Source organism: Pararge aegeria, chromosome 2 (assembly GCF_905163445.1).
Source record: "Pararge aegeria chromosome 2, ilParAegt1.1, whole genome shotgun sequence".
Lineage (NCBI taxonomy): Eukaryota > Metazoa > Arthropoda > Insecta > Lepidoptera > Nymphalidae > Pararge > Pararge aegeria.
The window spans coordinates 1,215,120-1,236,812 of record NC_053181.1 but is presented as its reverse complement, the minus strand read 5'-3'; the positions used below and the strand labels follow the sequence as shown (position 1 = coordinate 1,236,812).

Genomic DNA, 21,693 nt, shown 5'->3' with positions numbered 1-21,693 from the left:
ACGAACACGTTCATGTAAGCGAACTCTGATCTGATGTTATCGGTAGTCGACTTACGATATATTTTGACGAAAGTCCGTTCAATGAAAGATCACCTTTTTGAATATTTATGTAATTATGTGGAAAATATTTTTATTTAAATTGCGCATCGCATTCCTTGAGGTTCTCGTGAAGCATTTTTTTTATTGTCTTAATTTAATAAAACTTGGCATTGCATATTGCGTAGTTTTAATTTTGATTATGTACCTGAAAGGGTTGCTAATATTGCAGTATGTATAAATATAATTATTTTGTGATAATACTGGGTTCACTTATGTAGATATTAAAAACCTAAATATATATATTTTTTAAATTAAGTTTATTTATAGCTGTTATTTGATTAATGCTTATCATAATATTCTACCAATAAAGATACTGAACCTAGAATGTCATAAAAATTTGAGTATAGTTCTTTAGGTCACAAAACTCTACAAAGTATATCACATTTTAAGTAAGCCAATCTTTCAGTTGTCAAATAACATTTCACTGAAGAATAAATTGGATGTAATACGTAAGAATAGAACATCTATGTAACGGTGAAATTATTTCCTCATTGAAAAATTTACCCTAATTATAAAACGTTAATATTTGCATTGTATTCAGTTAAATCAAAAATAACACACAGCCTGACTTGAAAAAAGTGCGGGTTTAAAAAAAAAGGATTTTTGCAATTATTTATTTAAATATTTTGTTACTTTTATATAATAATTAAATATATCAAACGAGTCATTATATAATGCTAGTTCGTAAGTTGAAGGTAGTTAATTTTTCTTTACAAATTAAAAATGAAATTTTATATTATTATATATAATATATTGTTGCTAGTGCTAAGCAAATTGAATATCAATGTGTTTTTAATATTAAACGAATTTTATATAATTAAATATCTTCCGCGAGAAGCGTGTTTTTGATTATTTCGGTGACATTTTTGAGTTTCGATGTTATTTTCTTGTCGGGTGGCGGTAGAGTGTTATTCTGAAATTATATAATTATCATCCTCAGCAGTCCATAACAGTCCACGGTTGGACAAAAGGCTACTCCGATCGAGAGGGTTTGGGGGGCTACTCCCTTATTCACCAGGCTGGGACAGGTTGGCGATCGCAGTAGATGGTTGTAGTGGCACGAAGGGCCGATTCTCCGTCTCCTCCCACACTGAGAAAGGGTTAAGGTCGTAGTCCAACACGCAGTGCGGATTGGTGGACTGCACACACCTTTGAGAACATTTTCTCAGGCATGTTTCCTCACGATGTTTTCCTTCACCGTTGAAGCAAGTGATATTTTAATTTCTTAAAACGCACATAACTTAGAAAATTCAGAGGTGCGTGCTGGGATTCGAACTCTGCCCCCGGAAAGTGAAGTCAAGCTCCTACCCAATGCGCTATCACCGCTTACACTGAGTATAACACTGAGTATTCGACACGATGAGACGCTTCTGTAGCTTTATCTATATGTTCATGTATGTACCATATATACATAAATTATTTTACACTCTTGCTCCTACAGTGTGATACACAAAATTGGTCTACAAAGTGTCTGAGAATTACGTAACTGGCTATGAGAGAAAGAGAGGAAGAAAATGTGTGTTCGTACCTCACTATTTTGCCCCAACAGTAACATACGAAAACTCCCCATGTAACTCGAAACGAAACGTAACTTTCGATCTTCACTAACTTATATCTCCCTCTGAACTGCTCTGGCCCCCTAAGATATGGGATTTCCTTGATAAGGGGTCAGGATTCCAAAGACTTATCGTACTGAGTTTTTCTAATAAATATTTTTTATTTTCTATTCTATTTTCTAACTTCCGTTCGTTTCGCCCGATCACACTTTTCGTAACGCGCACGTAGCACGCGCTATTCACTCAGTCACCGGTGTGCGTAGAGAAGTTTTACTTCAAAAAATCTTGTATCTAAGCTGCTGAGAACTGACGAACATATAAAGACTCGAGAGGCTGATGAATGGGATACTAAGACAATCCCAGCCTAAAGTAAAAAAACCTGCCTTCTTTTGCAATACTCAGTGTAATACCGGGAAGAAAGTCGTGAGGAAAATTGAGGTCCGCATGTCACCAAATACCTTTCCTTTGTAAACTTCTAGCATCATATGTTCACAATCACAATTTATGGTACACTAGCGTACCCAGCCCGCTTCGCCGGACTAGATTTTGCTTTATTTTATTTAAACAATAAACTTACATCACTAAATTTCTAATTTAAGTCTCATAATATATTAAAACATTTATTTCTCTCCGAATTCATTCTCTTCTATTCTCTTCTCGAGCGGGTGAAGATCATTAACTTCACCCATGTGCACCCAACAATAGAATATCATCATAAAAGCTGTATTTGACAGTTCAAAAATAGGAGTGCTCCGATAATCACCAAACTTTACAGGATTACTCGCCAGGTCAATACGGAGATTCCCTGAAAGTTTCATTGAAATCGGTCCAGCCGTTTCGGAGCCTATACGGAACATACCCACACACTTTCTCTTTTATATATATAGATAGAAGATAAATAATAAATAAATACCATCTGATGTGAATTCAGGAATGCCAGCCGATGGCCATCCATGAAAGTTTACCTGTAAATTTGAAAAAAAAATGGTTATACATGAATTTACCTTCATAGCGTCGTAGACCTCCTTAGCCCGGCCCACCACGCGTGGGTCGATGCCGCTGGCTTCCGCCACCGCGTGGGCAAAGCTGCGCTCCGCCGCGCCCTGCGCTACACGAAACAGGAACACGGGCTCGCCGCCTTGCAGTACGTGCTCGAACCGCTGCGGTAAGTAGCTATACAATATAGGCGCAGTAACAGGTTATATCTGATACTGCGATTACATCCGTAAGTTTTATTCACGTTGACTACAAATTTACTGAGGATAGCGTTAAAAAAACCCATTTCAATAAGATTTATTTGGACAATAATTATTTAATATAGATTATTTAAATAGTTACAACAATAATTAAGTAATTTATATTAGCTTGAATATAAATTGTATGTTTGTTTCCTCTTTGGTACATATGCCGTGAAAAAAAAGAAGAAAAAGATGGCGCCAATTATGGATTGAGACGCGAACGCTCAACGTAACGAAATAAAATTTGTGGAAATATTAAGAAAACTGTTTTGAACTATCAGTCATTAGCCAACAGCGTGGTGGTACGCAGTGGCGTGCATAGAAGGTATGCACATAGTAGGCAGATGATATAAAATGAAAAAATGAAATGAAATAAATGAAATGAAATTTATTAAATAAATGAAATGAAATTTTTAAAATCTCTAGTATGAGTTATAAAAAATTTAAGGTTAGAAGATATTTTAAAGTTAGTTAGTTTGTTTTCAAGGTTAAATTATAACGCATTATCTAGTTATCTCATTATCGGAAAACAAAGTCTCATCATTAAAATTTGAGATTTTTATTTGTACAATTGAATCAATTAAATCGCCGGAATGAGCCCGCAGACTTTGACAATTCAAAGTGTACAGTGTCAGACCTGTTATTGAAAAACAAAATTGTTGACTATAGCTAACTTCAGGGTGTCGGTTTTTCGTGACGGTGTGCGCGCGCGCATCGTAACAAGCCTACCCTTTAGATTTAATAACTCGTACTGGAGATTGTCTTCACTTTATATCATCTGCATACCCAGTGCGTACCCTATATGCACGCCACTGGTGTGAAGGGAATCTCACTAAGAAGCGGACGAATGGCGTGTCCACGATGTAGTCGCCGAGGTCGAGGAAGTGCGTGGACAGTAGCAAGTGTGGGCAGTGCGCACCGCGGCAGAGCAGCGTGTTGAGGCACGCGGCCAGTAGCGCCAGGCCGTCCGCTTGCGCCGTGCCCTTGCCGAACTCGTCCGCCAGCACCAGCGAGTGGCTGGACGCCTCGCGCACTGCCAGCGACATCTTGGACAAGGGGCAAGCGACGTCTATGGCACATTATGAAACTTGAGCCTAATGTGCTGTACTCCGCGAAAAGCAGGAGAATCTGCATGGTGTTATTTATAATTTCTCCAATTCTTATACTCGACACTAAACAGATGTTGACTTTACAATGAATAATTGTAAAGTCTACATCTCCTGAGGACGCGCTCCGGTTTCGAGCGAGACATGCGTAGTACATTGCCGAAGATCTGTTTGGTGCGGAATATAAGAATTAGAGAAATTATAAATTTTTCCGTACACATTCTCCTGCTTTTCGCGGAGTATAGCAAATTAAGCTTAAATTTCACAATATTTATCATGGTTTTTCACAAAGTAACGCCTGCTTCTATCCAATGTCGTCTATAGTGGCAATTGCTTCGTTGTTTTTCGACGCCACCTATCTCATTACGGCTAAATGATAAGGTTGCACGTTCCTGCCAGTCGTACGATGGCGTATGGTAACTCATTTACTGTAAAAGTAGTAAATCTGTGGAATGAATTGCCGAGAGATATAAGACAGTCGCAGACAGTAAACATATTTAAAAATCGACTAAAAGAATTTTATTTATCTAATATGATATAGTGTATGTTTGTTCTTTTGTATGTTTATATATATATATTCATATGTATATATATAATATATATATATTATATATATTCATATGAATGTTTATATTATAATTATATGTATTTAACTTAATTGTATCACTGGTTGCACTATCCCGTTTTCCCTAACCTAATTCTCTACCATAAAGGGTTGTCTGGAGGAGATCGCTTAAAGCGATAAGACCGCCTTTGCGCATCTTATATATATATTTTTTTATTGTTTTATTATTTCTTGTTTCCGCTTTTAATTTGTGCAATAAAGACTTTATCTATCTATCTCATTTATAGTTTTGGACAGCCGGTTGGCGCAGTGCGCAGCGACCCTGTTTTCTGAGTCCAAGGCCGTGGGTTCGATATCCACAACTGGAAAATGTTTGTGTGATGAACATCAGGTTTTCAGTGCCTTCTTAAAAATATTCTTGTCATCTTAGTACCCATAACACAAGCTACGCTTACTTTGGAGCTAGGTGTGTATATTGTCGTAGTACCAATATATTTTTTGAAATAATGTTACGTAACGTCTCCTGCGTGTAATCTGTTTCTGCACCGCTCAGATACATGATCTAATAATAAACATTATGGGGAAATATATAACAGAACGGGTAAAGGTGGTGAAGTTATTTGGGCCCTCACCTGTCTCAAGTCAATGAGGAAGGCGGACATGTGAGCGGCGACGCACTCCGTGGACTGTATCCGCGAGTAGATGTGGCTCACTATGCCAATGGTCGCCGATTCAGCTGGCACGAAGCTGCCTATGTGTGCCAGGTATACTATCAGACCTGGAAATCGCCTTTTTTATATTCAAACCATTGACTGCGGCCGGAGCAATTTCTGAATTTTCTCTGGCCTGGTAAAAGGCTTTGGTCGTAGCTTATTTTAAGTAGGCCAATATAAGCACTTTTGAAACGTCAAGTCTGTCAAGTGACTTTTTGTCTGTTTTTAGTACCACAGTTTCGGAAGGCAGATTCTGCCGAGAAGAAGCCGGCAAGAAACTCAGCAGTTGCTCTTTTCCAACATCAACAATTTACATTTTAACATTCATTTTTCTATCTTGTGAGAGATGAAAGCGGAGCCGGATGCTTCCAAGCAACCTGGTCATTAAGAAATTCATCAATTGTAAGTATAGTAACCCCGCTGTAATAAATGTCTTTAAACTTATGCATTGGTTGGTCCAAAATTACCTTAGGAAAGTTAGAAAAAAGAAAAGTTAAAGCAAAAAGATAGAAGAAGAAGAAGATACAAAACTATTTTAATAAATAAAGTTAAAAATAATGCTTTGTAGTTAATATTTATTTTATATAACTAGGCATGTTTACTGTCCTTACTTACCAATTTGTTTCATATAAACCGATTTCCCACTGGAGTTGGGTCCGGTCAAGATCTTCACATAGCCCGCCTCCAGGCTGCACTCGACGTCATTGGGCACGAAGTTGTCGATAGTAGTGATGTACAGCGGGTGTTTGCCTTGCTCTATGCTTATTACCTTGTCTGTGGTAAGCGTCGGTTTTACGAAACTGTACTCCTTGCACACTTTCGATATGCTTATTAGGCTGTGGATAAATATCATAGTTTCATCAGATTTCTTCCTTTTTATTCTATTACTAGCGGACCCTCGCGACTTCGCCCGCGTATGAGTCAATCGAGAAGCTAGAATAGATCTGATGCTAACATCATAATCATCGTGGCTAGCTTTGTACCTACTATTATTTTACTTGGTATAGTGAGTTAGTAAGTTGTCATTATTTTAGTTGATACATACATACATACATCCACCCTCACAAACTTTCGCATTTATGATATTAAGTAGTATGGTACGCATCTATTCGTGTTCCATATGCCTTGCTACTTGCTGTTATTTGTGAAGAGTTATGTCCTTTATCTCCGACAATATTTATGAGATCTTCATTCAAATTAGATACCTACTACTGCCACATGTTTTATACACTTTAAAATAAAAAAATATATTATTAAATCGGTTCGGAGATATGAAGTAAAATGGATAAAAATTTTGATCCCGTTTCGCTGAGGAAACTTATTGTTTATCGGGATAAAAAATATCCTATATGTTGACCCGGAATATCAGCTACCACTATACCAATTTTTGTTTAAATCCTTTTTATTTCATTATATTATTGTATTTTCCCTTCGATTTTTTTAAATATATAATTTATCAATAACTGGCGACTCGCCCTGGCTTCGCACGGGTGCAATGTATGTAAGTGTGTATGTAATTTGAATTTGTTTGTGTGTTCGAATGTCGCTCCCGCTCTGTCCTCGCGTTTTAAGATATTCATTTTAATCATTTGCTATTACAGGGGAAAGTATGGACAGGAATGGTAAATTTCCTGTCTGGTTCTGTTCTGCGGGAGACACTGAAATAACATTAAGTATTAAAGTATAGATTCTAGAAACATTACGGGAGACATCAGATTATTGAAGTGTTTTGACTCACCAGTCCAATTCAGCGCATTTGTCAATGGCAGCCGCGAGGGTATGCAAATTCTCCAGAATAGTGGAAGTTAGTTTCATCATGATGCGGGTCTCGTGGGCCACTATTTCAGGGTACATGTCTCCTATCATCACGTCTAATTCTGGAAGGATGCTTAAATAATTTAGTTTCTACACTCAGGAATCTAGATGTAACATACCCCGTTACGCTTGGGATTTTTCCAGGCGCCCGTGAAATAATACATGCATTACCGGTGTATAATTTTAGGGGCACCTAAAATTAAAACAATTTTCGTGAGTTGAATATATATTTAATATTTTTCACATAAGTTACTGAAGGCATCTATATCTATTAATTGTGCTATACGGGTTCCATTGAATGCATTTATCGCAGCGAGATAGCAACATGCAAATTTGTAAGAAAACATCCTGATTCTTTTTTTAAACTCCAAGACATTGCGGCGCATGCGCCAACACAACTTGGTCCTACCGCCATCTAAATTAAAAATCCACAGCACCGGCCCAAACCCCATGTGCACAAAAAATCACAATAAAATCCCGGAACACATAAAAGGGAAAGAAAGTAAAAACTTATTTACAAAATTCTTAAAACATTACTTGCTGGAGAAAGTTTATTATAAAATAAACGACTTCCTAAATGAGATTATTTAATAATGAAAATAATCAGTCCACTTCTCAAGCTCTCACAGGGTTCCATTTCAAATGTAAACATTAGATGGACATTCTTTTTTTGAAAATATAATAAATATGTAATCTATATGACATTGTTATTGAATAAATAAATAAACATTCAAATTACGCGACTAAGGAGGAGATAGCAATATTAGAACAGTTTATACATTTGAATATATGTAAATACGTACCTTCACAGCCTCTGCTTTTGTAGTGTATGTAATCATTGTTTTGAAACTGAAAAAGCAAAAACAAAACTTATTACCAAAAAGATGATTAAAAAATAATTCGAAATAGTTAAATTTGAAATTTAAAAAAACCCTGTATTTTAATATAGTGCATATTCTACTAGTCTTAGGTCTTTCATTTGATAACAATATTGAGGTGGTTGTAAAAAAATAACTTTATTTTGTTTTGGCTACGTATTTTTTTAACATTTGCTTTGTATGAAAATGTTTAAAAAATACGTTTTCAGGGGATGCCCGAGCGATGATTCTAATGAGCTTATTATTGGAATTTTGGACGGTTTCCCAGAAATTCGCAATTCTTTTACGAAGCTCAGCGTAGAAGTCCGGGACTCCGGCGTCGGCAAACATGCCCGACGCACTGCAATACCTCGCCTTTTTTAACAAAATGCGGAGCGCGTCGTTGGACATCTAAGAACACTCCCGACTAACATTAGAATTACATCTTTCAAACAAATAAAACAAAATCAAAATTTGTCCATCCGGGAAATACGACGTCACAGACAGACAGACAGAATATAATTAATAATAAATAATAAATATACTACGACAATACGCACATCGCCATCTAGCCCCAAAGTAAGCGTAGCTTGTGTTATGGGTACTAAGATGATTGATGAATATTTTCATGAATTATATATACATAAATACTTACATAATACATATAAACACCCAGACACTGAAAAATACTTATGCTCATCACACAAACGTTTTCCAGTTGTGGGAAACGAACCCACGGCCTTGGACTCAGAAAGCAGGGTCGCTGCCCACTGCGCCAGTCGGCCGTCAAATGAATAATTTCATACCATAAACCTCATATCCGGCAGTTCCTTTTGCTCCATAGTGAGGGCGTCGTCCCAGGCCTTGACGCCCAGCAAGTAGCCCAGGTGAGGCATGTACAGCATCGTGCACTCCTGCACGCACGCGGGCAAGCGCTCCAACTCCACCCGCGCCGTCTCCGACATCAGCCCGCGGAGACTGCCCATGGTTTGCTTTTCTACGAGCACCATGTCAGACCTTAGCGACCCACTATAGGGCACGGGTCGCCTCGCAGAGGAGAAATAAAGGTCCTATGCAATCATGCGAGCCGCTCTTTAAATCTCTCAAATTACTAACGCTGCCAGGTATCTACATCTTAGAATCAGCATGCTTCGTAAATAGATACAGAAGGTATTTTTTTTAAATTTGCGGAAATATGCCTTTCAATGAATGAATGAATACACTTTTATTGTACACCAAAGAAAAAAAGTAGTAACAGAGATATAAATACATATTAAGAGAGTACAATTTGTTGGCCTTATCGCTACATAGCGATTTCTTCCAGGCAACCAATGGCGTAAAAGGAAAAAACATAGAAAAGAGGTAGGTGGTGCAATAAATAAGATTTAAAATTATACAAATATATAAATGAAATATATATACATATATATATTTCATAACAATAATATAGATAACATTTAACATACTCAATTTATATGAAACACATTAATAATTAAAATTACACACTTAAAATGATCCGCTTCAGCGATGTTCGGCTGATAGAGACAAATAATGATCCTTCACTAGTTTCTTGAAGGTCCCAATCGATTCCAATACCCGTCCCTTTCAATACCATGTTAATCAGCACTCAGTTCTAAAAGTTGTCATCATAATATGATTTTGATTTACAACAAATTGTCTATAGCTATTAAAGATTTGCCATTTTTGAAATTCAGGCCAAAATTACGTGACTGGTTGGTTGATAAATGCTATTATTCGGCAAGAGAGTTCTTGGATAGTAAAATATAATTTATTTAGGTACTAATTTAATTTATATGGTTTTTTTTAATTGAAATCCATGATTACGAATTTATTATTCCATACAGTAAAATTAATGACATTTTTATTATATTCAGCCGACATATTCTGATTTTGTTTATTTTGATGTTCTTTTGGTTACTACATAAATGAATTTGTTTAAATTAAGATTTGCATGTCATATATTATGACTAGACATGTATGCCTACAATGTTTTATGCAAATAAAAGAATTAAAATTAAAATTTGACAAATATCGCCATCTAGCCCCAAAATAAGCATAGCTTGTGTTATGGGTATTAAGATGACTGATGAATGTGATTATGATGAAATGCAGGAAACCTTTGTGGTTCTGAGTATATGCGTTTATAACATGATACCGAAGATAATATTAGATTTACTATAACATAAGTTTAAAGAATGTATAAACACATTTAGTTCATCGAGGTTACTAAACTATTGATGAATTTCCTAATGACAAGGTTGCCTGGAAGCAAGCCGCTCCGCTTTCATCTCACACAAAATAGAACAAAGATTGTTAAATTGTAAAATTATGTTGGAAAAGAGCAACTGCTGTGTTTCTTGCCGGCTTCTTCTCTGAAGAATCTGCCTTCCGAACCGGCGGTAGAGTCACATTCTGACAATAACACTAAAAAATTATTCAAAAATAATAATAAAAAGTCGCAAGAAAATCCTATGATCGAAATTCAAATTGAAATTACGCAAATCTAAGCTTTATCTGTAGTGATTTAAGGTTTTTCTTGAGGATAAAGGTTTGTGACGCGATTGTTCTCGCATTCATTCTGTTTTTTAATGATTTATGTAGACTTCAGCTTCTGTAAATTACACTTCCATAAAAATAAATTATTTAGAAATCCAGTGCCGCTTACAGAAAGAACCATTATAGGTAGTCTGGAATTTTTTTATACGCATTTCCCTGAATAGTGACGTAAAAGATAAAAAAAAATTAATTTTCAACCTTATGAAAGCAGCAAAAATAATAATAATAATAATAACTAAAAAAAAATATCTAAATAACTATAAAATCGGTAATTAAATGTCTATAAAATGTAACATAAATAGGGCATAATATCGCTTTTTTTAATTTAGTAACACCTTCATGTGTTTTACCTAACTTATAACGCATTTTTTCAACATCTGCATTTATAAATAAGAATTTTATTAAGACTCACTTAAATCTAGATCAGCGTCTACGCCAGCCTTCACTGTGAATTTTCCTTCTGACTTAGATAGATCAAAGTCGATAATTCTATTCATGTATAGCGCCATCTGTAGCATCATTTTGACGTTATTAATTATGTTTTTAAAGTGTTTGTTTGTTTTTTGAGAATTTTATTGTACACACATTTTATACGAAGTAAACACATATAAAGAAGACACTAAAAATAGAAAATAGGGCGTGCAAAGGCGGTCTTATCCAGTACCGGATTAACCACGTAGCAAAAGTAATGATTGCAATTAAACATATTAAAACAAGCCATATCTGCCTGAGCGTAATTTTTGGGTGAAACTTATTAAAATGTGGTATGTTGAATTTTTTTGATGTCACAAAAACGTGAAACGTTACAACTTTTTCAAATTTTCAGGAAATCTAAGTTTGGTGAAACTCTTCGGAAACCCCGGTCAAGCCTTTCAATAGTTATAAGAGGGTACACACACACACACACACACACACACACACACACACACACACACACACACACACACACACATGCATACATACACACACACACATGCAAACATGTGAAACTTGAACGAAAAAGCAGATGTCAAGTTTCGTGGATAGAGGGTATGCACAGGGTATGCAGATGATAAAAAATGAAGACAATCTCCAGTACGAGTTATAGATACTTGAGGGTAGGCTTATAAATAAATTCGTCAACTTAAAATTAAAGCTACGACGGTTCCAAACGCGCCTTGGTCTAAGAAGAAGCCCACAACAAACTTAGCCCGTTGTTATTTTTTTTTTCGTCATCACCATCTCACATTGTCATTTAAAAACTATTAAAGAAGCAACCTGGTTAGAGCAATAATTTACACCCAAGCATTTGTCTGACGTTGACGTTGTCCTTAATACTATAATAGGACTTTTCTATAAGCTTACGTTTAGTACAAACTTTGAACTTTTTCAGAGACATTTCCAAGATATCAACTGGTAATTTATTGTTAAATTGAATACAATTTCCTTTAAATGACTTACTTATTCTATGTAGTCTAGTATACCCTGTGCATACCCTCTATGCACGCCAATGCAGATGTCCCATGGTTTTTAACCATCGCATATAAACAGAGCTATGCATTGGACTGCATGCTCAACACGTCCGGAAGAGTGCCCTGTGACAGTCAACCTCAGGCGTAGGTGTTAAGCTTTATCTGCCCGTACCTGAGTACACCGGCAACCAAACCTCTAGCCCTAGTACTTCCCCGAGCGAGATCCGTCTCAAAAGCCAGTGGCGTCCATACAGGACATAGAGTCTTTAAGAGATAAATTTAGAGAAGCCAAAATTATGACGTTTCCGAATCAGTGCATATTTGAAAATTTAAAACCAAAGTTGACTGTAACAATATTAATATTAGAAGTAAAAATATACGTGTAGTGCAGTTTACTAGGCTGCATTAAATAAGTAATTCATTTAAGGGTAAATTTATATCATTTTATAACAAATTACCAGATGAAATCCTTAAGATGTCTCTCAATGTGTTCAAAAGTAATATAAAACGCAAGCTTATAGAAAAATCCTATTTTATTATATTAAGGATTACATGTATGATAAAAAAGCTTGGGTATGAATTGCTCTAACGTCATAGCTAAATATGAACTCGACTGTGAGATGGTGATAACAAAAAAAAAAACGCTTGGAACCTTCGTAGCTTTAGTTTTAAGTTAACCGATGCAGTTATCACCACCACTAACATGAGTGTAACATGTTAAATGTATGAACGCTTCATAAGTGCCTGTGATAAGGTCTTCATGAATAAAGCATTTTTGAATTTTGAATTTTGAATTTTTTTGCAGATATAAAAAGCTGAAAATCTGCAGCCCAGATTTATTAAAAAGGTATTAAAGAGATATAAATTACTACTACGGGCCTAGTACCCTTAAGTTTTTATAACTCGTACTGTGGACTTTCTCGACTTTATATCATCCGTATACCCTTTGCGCACCGTATGCACGCCACTGCAAAAAGCTCTAGGTACCTACTTCAACTAAAATTAAAACATCAACAAACATTATTTATATAGAGGTCTACTGATAATAGTAAACTTAGAATGGCAGTGAGATACTAACATTTTGTGAAATAGATGTTATACTGACCTCATACAACTTGTTAGTATCAAAATTGGCCAATTGTTCCAGATATTGTATCTTTTGTCCAACATTATCACATATTTCACATATGAGAACCACGTTGTAGAGAGTCTGATAAAAATAAAATTTTGTATATTTATGCTAATTAAAATCTATAAAAACAACCTTCTCAATCATATATCTCTGACTGTCCCGCGCCGGTACACCAGAAGTTGCAAATCCACAAATTTTTTTCATATACCATTTACTAAACCCCAATGTTAGTGCTCTTAAATAAATAAATAAATAAAATAGAAAAATAACATCAAATTATTAAGTAGTTAGAAAAATTTAAAATATTAAAAACTCATGTTTTATTAAGTCAATAATACAATTTTATTGTATGACTCGTCGTAATCTTTTTTTTTTACCTAAAATGTATAATTTTTTTTAAATATTATATTTGACGTTACCACAAAAAACCACCGGGCCCCAGACCAGGGATTCCCAACCGTAAGCCAGAAGCGAACTTACTAGCGAAAAATAAAACATCCTCTAATAAAATCATAATAAATAATAAATTTTAACACGGAATAAAAAAAAAATAAAGCTGCCCAACAGTGGGATGCCTGAGCTTGGTGATTCGCACACAATATTTCAAAATGTGGGGACAGCCGTGACACCACTGCACAGACTATTAAAAAATTATCTTTCTTGATTTTTTTGAAGTACAGAAGTCCTAGCGCCTCGCTCCTCCGTACCTTTAACGGTGCCCAGAGCCCTGCACAAGATGATAAATAACCTAATAATATTGGTAATACTAACATTATAAAGGGATTTCCACTGGTAAGCTTTCGCAGACAAAGCTTTTATTTTAGTTAGAATTCCCTGCAACAGAAATATCACAGGGTTATAAGAGAAGTCATAGGAAAGTACTTAATTTTATACTAAGATTGAAATCGTCACAACGTCACACATTTTACGTATCTATTTAATGTTAAAGTGTTCGTTATGTATATTGTTGAAATTCGGCTCAGAGATAGCTGGTATCCTGGAGAAGTGAGCATAAAATAAACTTGGAAACTTTTTATCCCGGAAAACCAACCGTAAACCCTACGGGTACGGTTTCAAAAAACGAGCACGCTGAAGTTTTTCATAGAACTAGTTTATTCGTCGAATTTAAAGATGTACTACAGATACTTTTTATCCCGGGAAATTTAACAGGGTTTTTGAAATAACCAAAACAAACGAGGACACTTCTAGTGCTTAGAAATATTAATAATGCGATAGTGTGTGTTTGTCTTTGAATCACGCCCTAACTTAGCAACCAATAAACTTGATTTAGTTAAAAGAACGGTAAGTATCATAGGTTACTTTTTTCTCCATCAAAACAAACAGTTTACATGGGATTTGTAAAGAACCGTAATAAACGCGGGCTACAAATTTATTAAAAAGAAAAGTGACGGCCGATTGGCGCAGTTGGCAGCGACCCTGCTTTTTGAGTCTAAGGCCGTGGGTTCGATTCCCACAACTGGAAAATGTTTGTGTGATAAACATGAATGTTTTTCAGTGTTTGGGTATTTATCTGTATTTTATATGTATTTATGTACATTATTCATAAAAATATAAATCAGTCATCTTAGCACCCATAACACATACTTTGGGGCTAGATGGCGATGTGTGTATTGTCGTAGTATATTTATTTATTATTAGTGACCAGCCTCACATTAACATTCTTGATGAACCTGAGAGAAGCGCAGATGTTCCTCACGACGGAGTCGCTCTGGGGCTTCATGAAATACGCCACCACATCCTGGCGGCGCCTTAGCGTCTCTATGTCTTTCGTTGGTTGTCGCATGAGAATCCTAGCAAGTTCTTGTTATATTTAATAATTTTGTCAAAATCTTGACATTAAAAAATAAGTTAAAACACAACAACGAAACATAACTTTTTTATATTCGGTTACACGTAGTCTATATTATATATAGAATTGTGAAATAAAGATGAATGGTGCGAAAGATTACGAAAGATTAAAACTTCTACACAAATAATTAATATCACTCAATTACTATAGCTATCTTACACTTTTGTGGCTTACATGATAAACAGCAAAACCTGAAAAAGAATTTTGGTATATTCGCCAGTTTTTCCCTGGCCCCGTAATCTGGCACACACGTGGCTCCTTGAACTATTAATACTCCGAGTTTGGAGCTGTATGCTATGTTGAGGATAGCTTAGAGCCTTCAGAATTACATTTAGAACTCTCAGTGTAACAGTGTTCATTAGATTAGAAATAACACACATAGGTAAGAATGCTTTCTTAAATGCTGACTACTGGATTGCCATGTTTTGACGGCAGATCAGGATACAGTTGGTACCACCGTGTCGTACGAGGTGACTAAGATTATAAAATGGAGAACGGACAGCGTACGATGCTAGATGGTAGTAGCATCTACTACGATCGCCAACCCGTGTGCTCAGCGTGATGAATATGGGCAAACCCTTCCGTTGGCAGAAGCTTTTACTCACTTTAAGTGGACCGTTAAAGGTTATTGATGAATGCAAGACCGTTTCATACTAATCCACTTCTTTGTAACTGCTTATGGTTCTCCATGACCGAAGTCATCTTCGTTTACCGACGCGTAAATGATATAAAGAAAATGGCTCCGATAATTTCTGCGAACATGGTTTACTTACTTCATTCTCTGATGCCCAACTTTCGAGGAGCATTTACTGAAGAGCTGATAAAGACTTAACCCCTCCTTGTTACTTCCGTGCACGCCTTTCTTAAAGCCACTGGGATGCGAGAGAGAGCTGAAGATTTGTAGTCCCCGATAGGTGTCTTCATCTATTGCTACTATATCAGCTCTGGTGAAATAGAGTTTAATTAAAGATGGAATTGATCGATACGACACAGAACTTATGGTGAAATAATTGTCCATTTAATTTGCCATAAGTTCTGTGTCTATATAAGCAATTATTCTTTTTATATAATGCTAATTAGAATCCGGAGTGGAGTGATATGGACAAAATGGAAACTCAACATTTATCAGCGATTTAATGGTCGAAATAGGTCAAACATAATATGAGACTATACAAATTTTAAGTCGAAGATATGTTGCATGTTACACAAAATACATTACTTACAAAGATATCCTGGTCAAACTAAGGCACTGGGGCTTTCCATGCAAATCCATGATTAGATTGGACCAGTTAAGGTCCAGGTATCTCAGCATTGCGCCCAGGGCATGCACTGTTTGTGTCTGGGAGAAGTCTATCAAGGTCCGAAGGAATATTATGCGTTCCTCGTCTGAGCAGTTTGCCGGTTCATGGGGCAGAGCGAGAGAGTAGATGCGACGCTTGCATGCTTCGAAATCTTTTGATATAGGATAAAAATTATACTATTACTTTTCATTATTGATCATTTTCGCGTTATCGTAAACAAGTATTAAGACTTGGCTTTTTATTGTAGATGATACATAAGCGGTGATAGCTTAGAGGCTTTTACCTAAGGCTTCGGCTTCCTTATGGGGATCCAAGTTCGATCCCACCACTTACTTTTCGGAGCTATGAGCGTTTTTAATTTACGCAGTTAAATATCACATGATTTAACGGTGAAAACATCGGGAGGAAACCTGCATGCCTGAGAATTCTCCATAAAGAGGTGTGGTCTACGGCCTGAACCCTTCTCAATCTGAGAGGAAACCCTCGCCCTATCGTGGGCCGGTAATGATGATGATGAGATGATAGGGAATCAATTAAACTAGTGGAAACATAGATGAGGAACGAATTTTAGAGATATGACCAGAATTCCGACTTTCTAGATTTGTTTTGATTTAGGCTAAAAGACTAAATTTGCTCATGGACTAATTTAAGAACTAGGTTAGGGTTATATTAGGAGTTTCGGAATCTATTCATATAATGGACCGGAAAAGAAAGGAGATTTGGGCTCTTCATGTAATTCCTTCTATTTTTATTTAGAACAAGGCATTTGGTATTATAAAGTTCATATAAAGTTCATACACGATTCGAGCACTCGGAGTTTCCAGAGCTCTCCAAAACTGACCAGGCAGGATGTGAAAAAAAGGATGATAGTTTTAAGATCGGATTAAATAACTCGATTATTCCCAAACTTTTCAAAGTCAAAGTCACAATCAAATCTTTACTCAAGTAGGTCCATAGATGACACTTATGATGCGTACATTACATGAAAAATGTGTACACGGTATTGAGAAGATGGCTATAACAATATATTCGTAAATTTAAAACTAAACCTTAAACCTCATATATGTTTTCATTTTAGGATGCCCGAAAGGATTCACGAAAAACAAAAAACCGCGTACAAAGCCGCGGGCAACTGGTTTATAATAATTAGAATGGTGTCTATTATCAAGGAGAAGGAAAAAACACTTACTATATTCTTTAGCTGATATAAACGCAAGTTGGCACTTTGTATTCTGATTAGTGTCATTGGCTAAGACAACTCTTTTTACGGCGTTCACGAAAGTACTTTGTGACTTTCCGTCAAGGATCAGTTTGACTGGATCCATTTGGTTGAATAGGGATATAAAGATCTGGTGTTCCGGAGGGCGATCTACTATCTCTTCCAGGATTTGGAGCTGTTGAAAATGACGGAGAAGAATTCTTATTTTAATGGAATAATCCGTTTAAAATTCTGACGACTTTCCTGGCGCAGTAGTAAGTTGTTTAGTAACATTAGTCGGAAGTGTTCCTAGCATAGCTGAGAAGCTAAGCTCCCGACTAAAATTCACCTTTAACATCATGTTTCAATCGGATCATTTGTTAAGAAACTACGATGCCGAAAACAGACAGAGCAGAATCTGTATGGTGTAATTTATAATTACACAGATTCTCCTGCTTTTCGCGGACTATAGCAAACTAAGCTTAATGTTCATAATATATCATAGAATTCCGCAAAGTAACGCCTGCTTCTATTCAACATTCTCGCAGTATCTAATATTTTCTTTTTTCTTTAATGTAGTAATTAACGGACCAGATGGGCCACCTGATGATGAGTGGAAAACCATCGCCTACACGCAAACCAACACTTCGCAGGGCATGTAAGGAACACGTCCTGCAACGTGGCACCCTTTCCTCAACTTGATAAGGCTCATGTGACTGTAATTACCTTAAGATCGCAACATAGTAATGCTACAATCCTAATTTTATAATTTTTTGATTAGTGTTTTTACCTACACTTGGAGGAATTATCAATTTTATAAATTTTAAAACTGGCAATCTACGGCTACGGCTCTCCTACCATCTACCAATTAATATATGCCTTTAACATCAGTCTTATAGCGACTGTAGCGTCATCTAGTAGGAAACGTTAACGCCAGAGAGTCACAGGCTCCGAAAAATGTTGATATGCATTTTAAAATTTGTAAAATTGCAACAATCCTGTTTAGATTGCTGTTATGCGGCAGAAATAAGCACTGTGGTAGTAGGTACTTCCCCCGACGCCTCTTTCAGCTAGTTAGGAAGAGTTGTTTGTTTAGAAATATCAAAGCTAACCTCTCCAGTTTGCAAAGTGTAAGAAGCAGCGCCGAGCTTCCCAGATCTGCAGCATACTGTTAGAAGACGCTGGAATGCATGAATGCATACATCATCATCATACCTCATAACTTTTGTAATTGACAAAATCTGAGTGCGGTCCTGGCTACGTATGACAGTATGAAGTATTTATTTATAATTTTACCCTCAAGTTTTTTTTACATAATTTTTGATTGTTTCGTACGTGCCGTAGTTTGTAGTTTTAATATTACCTACATGAAATAAGTTGTAAATATTCTCATTGAGTGAAATTGTAATTTCTTTTGAGAAAAATAAACGTCTTTAACCACATATCGGCCCACTACAGGGCGCGGCTCTCCTCTCAGAATGAGAAGGTTTAAGGCCGTAGTTTACCACGCCGGCTAAGTGCGGATTGGCAGAATGTACGAGCAGTGGCGTGCACTTCATACATCAGTACAGTACTGCCTACCCTAAAATTTGTATATACTTAGCTATATATATGCCATTTTATACAATTTTCCTACTATATGCATACCCTGGCAAGAAACAGCGCACGCCACTGCGTACGAGGCGTATAAGGGAACTTGACTGCAGCTTCCAACATTTATTTAAAGAGTTGATTAATTGGGCCATGCTGTTGGGCTTACCACGTTATTGTAGTGCATCAGAAATGTTCGCGAGGGCCACATTGATGTCTTTCTTTGCCATTAGAAGAATAGCAGGCTGTTTATATTTGTATATTATAAGCATTTATGTATATTATTCATAAAAATGTTCATCAGTCATCTAAGCACCAATAACACAAGCTATGCTTATTTTTGGGCTAGATGGCGTTATTTGTAGTGTCGCATAAAAAAAAAGCATCCCTGATGAAAAGAACGTGGTTAAGCAATAACAGCATTCTGAAGGCATTATCAAATAGATACGACTCTTCAATTTAGAAGATTGATATTAAACTCCATGTAGGGCTGCCTGGAGGCAGAAATTCTAATTTGTAATAATTTTGTATATTTAATATTAAGATCTCATGTAAGTTTTTTGATTATTACTGTTTTGATTTTTTTTTTATTTACACTTTTATTGTACATGAAAGAAAAAAAGTAGTTACAGAGATATAAATACATATCAAGAGAGTACAATTTGGTGGCCTTATCGCTTATTATAGCGATTTCTTCCAGGCAACCAATGGCGTAAAAGGAAAAACATAGAATAGAGGTAGGTGGTGCAATAAATAAGATTTAAAATTATATAAATATATTACATATAACTACAAATAAAATATAAACATACATGAAATTACCCATAATTAATGTAAACTACTAACAATCATATACAATTATTCTGTTATATAGTAGCGTAAATTGGTCATATATTGGTTTTTTCTTTACCATTCTGATATAAAACAGGTAGCCAGTCGAAACATGTAACACGAAATAAACTTTGTTGTGTATTCGACCATATTGTGGTTGTTTCGCGTGACTTGATTACCTAAGATTAAGCAATGACTTTTTGGGGTCACTGCCACTTTACGGCTCTAGTTCTTTTGAGCCTGTTCAACCATACGAAATAGGTGTTTGTTATACTTACGAGCGCTGTAAAGCCTACGTACACGGCGCGGTTACTTAACTTGTAAATATTGTTATACGTGCACGGTAAAACCATAAATTTAATATTTTCATAGTGAGTTAACTCAGCCGCCGGCACTGAATAGCTGTGGTTTGGGGATCGCCGAGCCCACCCTCTGCCCGCATCGGCTGCTGAAGGCCGCGCTGGATCGGCATTGCTTGCGCGCCGGTACAATCCATGAGTATACAAACATGTCGGTGAACTGTAGTATACACATTACACATATAATTATGGCGGCAAATAACCAGATGAGGCAACGAAAACAAACAAAATTATTGTTTGACACTAAAGGGGAAAATTTCAGGTGCCGTCGACATACTCCCAGGTGTTAGGTTAAGCAATACTGAAGTCTTGCCTCTCAAAAATCTTCCATAGTGTTCCTTAATAACTAACAGTTATCACGCCCACCCTGAGTGAAATAACAATTTGTAGTCCCCCCTAGAAATAGCTGGAGCAATCCCTACACGTCCATCGGTTGATATAATGATACATACCTCTTCAGCATCAGACTCTTCCGTGGAATCCCTATCTGTGGTTTGTTCAGTCGATGTAGCTCTTTCATTGCTATAAAAAAGCATAAGTAGGTATAGGACTACGAATTTGGAAGTTAGTTGTGACTCTGGTAAATACTAACAACTAATTATCAACCCATTCCATATCACCGGTCAACTCCAAGGTACGAGTCTCCTCTCAGATAGAGAAGGGTTACCTACTGCGGTTTACCACGCTGGCCATGTGCGGATGGATAGTTTTAGAGAAACATTATAGAGAACTATCAAGGAGGTTTCCTCAAGATGTTTCTCTTCACCGCTGAAGCTTAAATAAGTGACGTTCTTACTTAACTAGCTTTTTAAAATTTACACTAACTTTAAAAAAGCTAGTTAAGTAAGAACGTCACTACTCCGTCGTTACTGACTTAAAAAAATAATCTTTCTCCAATATTTAGAAAGGACCTTAGGGGGGAAACTAAAGTCAATTATTAGCAAATTGGTAAAATATTATAGCTAATTCTTATTATAATATGAAATAGAAATCCTGCTTACTTGTGACGGGTACACTTAGCAATTACAACATTGCTAGATGTTCCTTCAGTCGTTAAATGACCCAGTGCAGACGTGGATCCATCATTTAAATCCATTTTTATTACCAAAATAAGGTAAGATTTTAATGGAACTAAAGAGGGAATTGAATTTCAGAATCAGGAAAAAAACTTGAAAAAATTAAACAATTTAGCGCCATTCTTTTTTTTTTATTTATGTAAAGGTGTGTGCATAATCCAAACAGCCACACGTAAAAATAAATCTTTTATAGTAACTAACATCAATTTAAGTACAAATAACTTTATTAATATATATAAATATTTTATAATAGTAAAATGTATTTAAATAATTTTAATTTAATAAATAAATTATGCATTTCTTATCTCTCTTTCTCATTTCTTTTCTAAAAGGCACTCATACGTTATCTAGATTTAAAT

The 21,693-nt window shown here is 36.0% G+C and overlaps 1 protein-coding gene across 1 annotated transcript; it reads right to left on the bottom strand.

Moving 5' to 3' along the window:
* Nucleotides 1–916: 916 nt before the first annotated feature.
* On the bottom strand, nt 917–21,354 carry LOC120630037 (mutS protein homolog 5-like). Its single transcript, XM_039899166.1, has 18 exons — nt 21,260–21,354; nt 20,711–20,780; nt 18,591–18,659; nt 17,470–17,674; nt 16,203–16,431; nt 15,753–15,923; nt 14,782–14,920; nt 13,881–13,943; nt 13,083–13,187; nt 10,939–11,035; nt 8,756–8,946; nt 7,896–7,941; nt 7,016–7,154; nt 5,893–6,113; nt 5,197–5,342; nt 3,727–3,939; nt 2,660–2,815; nt 917–1,012 (listed from the first exon to the last, which is right to left on the bottom strand). Exons 1-18 carry the CDS (start codon nt 21,352–21,354, stop codon nt 917–919), a joined length of 2,451 nt encoding a protein of 816 aa, XP_039755100.1.
* Between the last annotated feature and the right edge of the window lie 339 nt (nt 21,355–21,693).